The 8825-nt window shown below is 42.8% G+C and overlaps 1 protein-coding gene across 1 annotated transcript; it reads left to right on the forward strand.

The window, feature by feature from the left end:
- The first annotated feature begins 4701 nt into the window (after positions 1–4701).
- Positions 4702–5674, forward strand: LOC125541289 (uncharacterized). The gene has a single exon (XM_048704736.2). The coding sequence runs from the start codon at positions 4758–4760 to the stop codon at positions 5514–5516; it is 759 nt and encodes a 252-aa protein (XP_048560693.2). The 5' UTR covers positions 4702–4757; the 3' UTR covers positions 5517–5674.
- Positions 5675–8825: the final 3151 nt, after the last annotated feature.

Genomic DNA, 8825 nt, shown 5'->3' on the forward strand with positions numbered 1-8825 from the left:
AATCATTTTTCTAAAATACTAGGCCATATTTAATGCACAGTTGACCAAATGGTTGGGTGTAAAAAGTTTTTATCCACCTCTGGTGAAAAATACAAATTCCCGCCGATTCAGGTGGAAGCGGGTCAAATTTGAACTGTAGTTGCCTCGTAGTTTGCTCTTTATTTTTTCCAAAAATCATTTATAAGTACATAAGTATCTATTTAATCAGAGAAACACCAAAAAAATTTCAAGATTCAACCACTAGCTAGGAACAGCCATTCCCGCCGTTTCGACCGCATTTTGAAACGGGCATAAAAAATTCAAAAAAAATCAAAAAATTGGAAAACCTTCGCATTGTGTCATTATATGTGGGCAAGTTCCCAGGAAAAATAATAAACTTGTAATATGGCAATTATTTTAAAAAAGTGTTCTTAGAAACGAGCTATCACTTGTGGAGATCAATGGCTTTCAAGCCAAATGATCAATCTTATGGCCATATTCATGGTATAGTTTGTTCAAATGATCTCATATTGTGCACAAGGGTGCATATTGGAATGGCAAACAATGTTTTCTAAGGAAGTTTTCTTTTTCTTTGGACGAAAAAACCATTTTCCATTTTTCGAGTGCCCAAAAGGAGGTTTTTTTTGTGAAGGACCTCCCAAATATTTTTTGCAAAATCGGACCAAATCATTTTTCTAAAATACTAGAACATATTTAATGCACAATTGACCAAATGGTTGGTTGTAAAAAGTTTGGGTCCACCTCTGGTGAAAAATACAAATTCCCGCCGATTCAGTTGGAAGCGGGTCAAATTTGAATTGTAGCTGCCTTGTAGTTTGCTCTTTATTTTTTCCAAAAATCATTTATAGGTAAATAAGTATCTATTTAATCAGAGAAACACCAAAAAACTTTCAAGATTCAACCACTAGCTAGGAACGGTCATTCCAGCCGTTTTGACCGCATTTTGAAACGGGCATAAAAAATTCAAAAAAATCAAAAAATTGGAAAACCTTCGCATTGTGTCATTATATATGACCAAGTTTCCGGGAAAAATAATAAACTTGTAATACGATAATTATTTTAAAAAAGTGTTCTCAGAAATGAGCTATCATGTGTGAAGATTCATGGCTTTCAAGCCAAATGATCGATCTTATGGCCACATTCTTGGCATACTTTGTTCAAATGATCTCATATTGTGCACAAGGGTGCATATTGGAATGGCAAACAATGTTGCCTAAGGAAGTTTTCATTTTCGTTGGACGAAAAAACCATTTTCCATTTTTCGAGTGCCCGAAAGGAGGTTTTTTTTTGTGAAGGAACTACCAAATAATTGTTGCAAAATTGGACCAAATCATTTTTATAAAATACTAGGCCATATTTAATGCACAATTGACAAAATGGTTGGGTGTAAAAAAAATTTGATCCACCTCTCGTGAAAAAGACAAATTTCCGCCGATTCAGTTGGAAGCGGGTCAAATTTGAACTGCAGTTGCCTCATAGTTTGCTATTTATTTTTTCCAAAAATCATTTCTAGTTACATAAGGACCTATTTAATCATAAATACATGGTTTGGTGGCGATACGTCGAGGTTTGGGCGGTGGCCGAGGGCCCCAACTCTAGAGCGCGTAAACTGGCATGCCCGTCGCGTGGTCACCGCGTGACCGTAATGTTGCCATGTGTTCTGGGCGGGCTAGAAATGTCTAGTGGGTTGGGCACTCCCCAGGTTGGTGCTAGGAAGAAAATTACAACATAAGATTCTCACGAGGAGACCGATCGATGCTCAAACATGAATTAGCAGCCAAGTGTTTGATTAGCGGTACGGGAAATGCACATGGCCAATGGGCGTGAGTTTTGGATGAGGATGATCATCTACTAAGGAGAATGTCTTCACAAATTTTTAGCTCAAAAGGAGGATCCTAGGTGGTACTTGCTTTGCAAAGTACCACGCTGGACAAAAATATGAATGTTGAACCTGGGCTCAAAATAATGAATGGATTGAGCTGAAATTTTGTGGAGGATGGTTATTTGGGCATAGGAAAGCATTGTAGAAAATTGATACCATTTGGACATGCCAAAGTAGTACTTCCTTCACAATGCTCTTCTATGGACAGAAACTTGGGAAAACTAGTGAGAGAGATTGGATGAATGAAATGAGCTCAAAATTGCTGTAGGTAAGTTAATTAGGTATGGTCATGCGCTGATAAATTTTCAGATCATTTGGGTAAACCTAGCTAGTAGTTAATTCACAAAGCTTCTCTCGAGGTAGAAACTTTGGAAATTTCCCGAGAAATATTTACTTGGAAAATTGAGCTGAATATTATCATGTGGAAATAATTTGGGTATGGAAGAGTGCCCGAAAAGTTTGAGGGTAATAGGAGGGGTCTATATAACACTTGCTTTGCAACGTGCCAATTTGGCCATAAAATATAAATTGAACCTGGGCTCACATAGATGATTTGACCGAGCTGCAATTTGGAGGAGGGTGATAATTTGGGCATATGAAGAAACTGTATAAATTTTATGTCATTTAGAGATATAAAAAGGTACTTTCTTCACAATGCTTCTAGGTGGACAAAAACTTTGAAAATTTGCCGAGGAAGATTTGCTAGGCAAATGGAGCTGAATTTTGTCATGCCGTAATGATTTGGATAGGAAAGAATGCCCAAAAATTGCTAGGGCAATCAAGAATATATAAATAGCACTTCCTTCATAAAGTGTTGTTGTGAACATAATAGGAAAATGAATATTGTTGAATTAGTTTTGAACTAGGCAAGGAAGGATTTTTTACATATTTGATGAAGATATGACCCAAAGAATTTATGAGATTTTTTTGGAAATTTTGGGAATGATAGAAATATAGGTTGCTTCACAACCTAGGGCAAAAACTGCCACATGGACATGACACATAGGCAAAACTGATGAGATGGCGCCTAGTCATCACAACCCACCACAATCTACAAGGCTATGACCATCTATATTGGTCATGATCAGCTAGAAATAAGGCAGGAACTAGCACTGTTTGCTTTGTGACCATTTCGTGTAAGGAAATTACGACCTTTCTGACCAAAATGGTCGCAATGGTTTAGGGTTTGGAACCCCTGAACAGCTTTTGACCAATTGGTCTAAAATGGTCATAGATTTATGACCAATTCTTCGAGGGTCACTGACAGAAGGTCATAAGTTGACATATTTCTTGTAGTGATAAAAGCTGTCTGTGAAGGCCGAACCACATGTTCATCAACCGAATTTAGCCTAATAGTCGCAACCTTCGTGAATATTTTAAAACTAACATTAAGGAGGCAAATAGGTCTATATTGTTATATCCATTCATCCTCATTAACCTTAGATAATAAAATAATAAAATAACCTCATCCATGGTAGCCACAAAAGTGTCCCCTTGCACCACGTCTCCCACCGGCCCGTGCTGCCTTGCAGCCTGCCGCTATCAATGCCCCAAACCAAGACATCAGACCATTTGTCTCTCACAACCACGTCCTTAGTCTTGTCGATCATGATAGGTTGAACAAGAATGAGAGGCAGTGAGCTCCGTACCAATGTTGACATTTTGTTTAGCATTTCAGAGATGGAGCCCCTATTCACCAGATTAAACCGTCCTGACGGTGCGTCTCTAGTGGATCTCACGGATTCGGTCGGTGGTTGTCTTTGGTTGATCTGCTCGGATCCGGTCTTTATTCGTCTTTGTTTATGTGTTTTCAGGTTGGATCCTTTCGATTTAAACTTCACTTCATCGGTGGCAATTACTGTTCTGGTGTGTTGGTACTATGGAGCATTAGCACGACAATTTCTCGACTGCCTACTAGAACAAGTTGTGTCCGACTCCAGCGAGGGAGGAACGATTATGGCGGCGCTCCTTCGGCTCGTTTCAGTGTTTATAGTTGTCGGTAGATGGTCTACAAATCTTAATGTAATTTGTATTACTTATGGTGTTGGATGTACTATCATGATTGAAAACGAATAGATCAAAAGTTTACACTCAAAAAAAGAGATTGATAGCATATCCCCTAAAAATAAGATCTGGATAGAGCACGTTTTTCTCAACAACAAAATATATAAAAACCTTTTTCTCAACAACAGGAAAGTCAATAATAATCTCGACGCATGTTTCATTGCGCGTTATTAACAAAAAAATCAACAACGTTTTTCTCCTTGGCGATCATGATGCACGGACAAGCTGGCACTCTCCTCCCGCCTCCTGGGAGTGAGTAGAACTAGCTCGTACTCCAAAACGTGAAACGTACCAGCCCAGCAGTCTCAAGCAACCAATGGCGTGACCTCGCACCTTAAAAAAAATGTGATTCCGCAGGAATTTCTCTCGCAGTAATAATAAATAAATCCATCGAAAGCAGGTTAAGGACCCACCTCTTGACGCTTGGAACGTCTGTGGTCATTTTTTCTCTCTTCTTTTTTGACCGGACGACAGGTTAATTTCGTGTGCAGATTGTGTGACACTGACCCATACGCGCCCGGCGGTTTTCTCTGCGCAGGCAACGTCGCAGTAGTGTAAACCGCAGCAACCGATCCGGTCGGCCCCGCTGGCCCGATTCTCCAACGCGCCACACGGGCCAAGCACGAAACGTACCACGGATTAAGTGCCCGGAAGAAACGCAGCGCACTTACGCAGGCGATCGATCTTGGGTGTAACGCATCGCCACGCCATCGATCGGCTCCGTCCGACGAGCGCCTTCTATAAATGCTGCACCCTCGCCTTCGTTTCTCTTCACCCCACACCGTTCTTGACCAGTCCAGTGAAGCCAGCCATGGCTTGCAAGATCGCCAGCATGTCCTCCTCTCTTGCGGCGCTCCTCCTCGGCGTGCTGCTGCTCTCGCGCGGCGGCATCAGCAACGCGGCGCGGCACCTGGAGGAGCCGGAGGTGCCTCCGGATCTCCCGGCACCTCTGCCCAGGCCGGACTTGCTGCCGCCGCTGCCCATACCCGACGCGCTGCCAAAGCCGGAGCTGCCGCCGCTGCCCATACCCGGCGGGCTGCCCAGGCCGGAGCTGCTGCCGTTGCCCATACCGGACGTGTTGCCAAAGCTGCCGTTGCCGGAGCTGCAGCCGTTGCCGGAGCTGCAGCCGTTGCCTACACCTGACGTGCTGCCGATGCCGGAGCTGCCACCGCTGCCCAAACCTGACGTGGAACCAACGCCAGAGCTGCCACCAGTGCCCAAGGGTGAGGAGCGACCGAAGACGGAGCTGCCTCCGCTGCCAACAGGTGAGATCGCACCACAACCGGCTCTGCCGCCTCTTCCTACAGGCGACCTTGCGCCCAAAGCAGAGCTACCCAAGATAGACGAGCCGACGAAGACGGAGCTGCCTCCACTCCCGACCGGTTATCTTCCGCCGAAGCCAGAGGTCGAGCTGCCACCCAAGACAGAGGAGCCACCGAAGCCGGAGCTGCCTCCACTCCCGACCGGTGAGCTTGCACCGAAGCCAGAGCTGCCGCCACTCCCTACCAGTGAGCTTGCACCGAAGCCGGCGCAGCCGCCACTGCCCAAGCCCGCGGAGCCAAAACCATGATCACTCAACCACGAAGGATTCCATGCATGGTGCATGATATATTTTGAGTCCTCTGTCCATGACGAGCTAGCGTGGCCTGCCTGTCATCCATGACTTATGAGTCCTCTGTCCATGAGTACGTACCTGTCGAGTTATTGAGAGTATTTGAGATTGTACTAGCACACATACCCGTGCGTTGCAACGGGAGAGTACGTATTTAAAATCAGTGAGAATTATATGTGCAAGCAAAACCCTGTGTGCACACGAAAAAGGAATATTTAGTTTCTCGGTTTCGCTTCGTGTGAAGGATTCGTGCAGCTTTTTCCATTAATTGATCAAGGACATTTAAGAGTTTTGTTACGTCATCGTACGTCAGGGAAGGCCCATCGGTTATTCAATCTACCCTTTCAATCCTTTCAATCGAGGGGATTTCAAGGTTCGAAGTTTCTGAATATTCTAGGAAACATGAACAATTTTTAAAATATTAAATAGTTTTTGAAAATTATGTACACTATCAAAAAAATGCGAACAAAATATGAAAGGGAGCATCTTTTAAAATTCACAAACATTTTCTGAAAACAACGACTTTTTATTAAAAACATGAAGACTATTTGAATTTGTAAACATTTTTTAAGACAGGAACATTTGTTGAAAATTCATAAGATTTCTAGAAAATGTGTATCTTTTATAATCAAATATTATTTTAAATTTTGAAATTTTTTCTACAACATAAATATTTTTCTAATTTGGAGCATTTTTTGAAATGCCATTTTCTTTTTAGAAATCTTGAACTATTTTTTTAAAAAAATATATTTTTAAAAAATGCGCAAATTTTTGCATGTTTCGAATATTTTTCAAAATAGCAACAAATTTTGGAATTCCGAACATTTTCCAAAATTTGTTTTTTTAATTTTGAATGTTTTTTGAGAATTTCTAATTTAAGAAATAAATTCTAAACGAAATATGTATATGGCAACCCTGTGGTAGATTGCAAAACGATCTAACCCATCCAGCACCGTCAGATCCCATCGCTCGCACTCGCCCCGCCCTCCCGATCTCCCTCAAAACACGTCCACCATCAATCCCCTTCTTCGAATTCCCGCTGCCACCTCCATGTTTCTCAGGCGCCTACATCGATGAAGCTCCAATCGATGTTATGCTGCTGACCACCCCCACATCACCGTGGTGCCGTTGTCTGGGGGAGACGCCGATAAGGAGAGGGGGGACGTGGGAACGACGCCGCCGACAGAGATGAGCTGCGGCAGTGAGGTGCGGTGGTCCAAGGGTGGCAGGGGAGGCCGTTCCCAGGGACGACGAGAAACGATCGGGTTCATGGTCGTCCATGGGCCATGGCTGTTCCGGGCGGCGACCGAGCGTGCGCCACGAGCTCCCGCCATCGCTGCCGATGGGAATAGGTTGGAAGTGTGGTGGACATGGCTGGACCTCCTTGGCGTCGGGGAGCACGAACAGGAGCGCTTCCGCGGCGGACACGCGTGCCGATCCAATTCTGAAACAGGAGCGCTTCAGCGGCGGATGGGCGTTGGCCCCAGGCACCGGAGCCGCAGAAGCAGCACTACTCGCTGGCCATCGGCATCCGCAGCGGCATGTCGCTCCTATACCCAAAGCAGCCGCATGACTCGGCCGACGAGAGCCTTCATGGCCTCCACAGACTCACGCCCCCGAGCCACCAGGTCTTGCACACAACGTCGTCACTCCGCTGTTGCTACTGAATTCGTCTGTGATTCTGGTGTGTTCTCCTTGGTTCAGTTTACCTTACTGAATTAGTTCAATGGCTGGTTCCAGCAGCGCCTGCTAACCACTTGTGATGAATCCCTCAAGGTGGTGATAATGATTGAATGAACAATTCGATTTTTCGCAAGCCGGTTGATTAAGATGAAGACATGGTTAGTATACAAGTAGTACTTACTACGTACTTTGTAGGCAAACTTTGCTGGAAAAAATGGAGCAAAAATATTTGCATGTTTTTGTGCAAATTCCCTATCCTTGCTTCAGTTTAATTGTTAACGTCACCTAGGATAAAAGAAGCAAGTGGTTCAGTATGCTGACGAGAAACAAGTTATACACAGCAAGGTGGACGAGCAATAACCAAAAGAAACTGATCAAGGCAGATTTTGGGCTTCCTTTTGCCCCTTCTGTTGGGGTCAGGATCAGGTATTACCATGATCACATGAGTTGGTCACTGGGTTTTGAGGATTCTCACATTTTTTTGTCAGTGATTAGCATTTGGAATTTCCTTGGACGTATTTTTGGGCCTCCTTTTCAGAGACTATTTTTAAGTATGAATTATGAAGCACCTCTTTTGTTGACCTGTGCATCTCATCTGTGAGCAGTATTTTGCTTAGTTCATATGAAAGAGTAAGTTCTCCAATAGAGAATGTCTCCTGCAACACTAATTAATGTTCATGCTGACTAAGCTTCTTCTAAAAATACATTTATCTAGAACTATTAGAAAACATTTACCCATTTGAAGCGAAGGATCTGATCAACGGTAACAGGGAACTTGTATTCATAAAAATTAATCAGGAGGGAGCAGAATAGAGTAGCAGGTCTTTTTAGCAAAATTAGTATGGTAATTTTTGTGTAAATCACTCGATCAAACAATGTGGTAACTAATGAACCGGGGGAAATTAGTTCTTGAAAACATGCCTCTGTGACTTCTTTGAAATAGCATAAGAATAAACATGCCATAACCTGATAAATTACATACAAACACCATGGTAATTTGACCCAAGAAAAAAATATTGAAAAATATACCCTGACAACTCATGTGTAAAATAACATGATAATATACACACAATAGAGCTGATAACTCATGTACAAATAACACGATAACTTTTGACTCGGGTAAAAAATGTTGAAACAGCATACCCTCCCCCGACAACTTATGTGCAAATAGCATGGAATATACTCACTGCAGACATGATAATTTACACATAAATAACACGGTAACTTTGACCAAACGAAAAAGAAGTTGTTAAAAACATACCTCGATAACTTATGTGAAAATAGCACAGTAACATACTAACTGCATACCCAATAACTTACGTACAAACACCACGGTAATTTTAATCGAAGGGAAAAATGTTGTTGAAAAACATACACCCCCAGAACTTATGTGATAAATAGCACCCCATGCCCGATGACTTACATACAAGCACCACTGTAACTTTGGCCAAAGGAAAACAAAGTTATTGAAAAATATTCCCACAATAATTTATGTGAAAATAGCACAGTAATATACGTACCCGATAATTTACGTACAAACACTGCAGTAACTTTGAGCAAAGGGAAAAGGTTGTTGAAAAACCA

This window comes from Triticum urartu, chromosome 2A (assembly GCF_056163025.1).
Source record: "Triticum urartu cultivar PI428250 chromosome 2A, HENAU_Tu73, whole genome shotgun sequence".
NCBI lineage: Eukaryota > Viridiplantae > Streptophyta > Magnoliopsida > Poales > Poaceae > Triticum > Triticum urartu.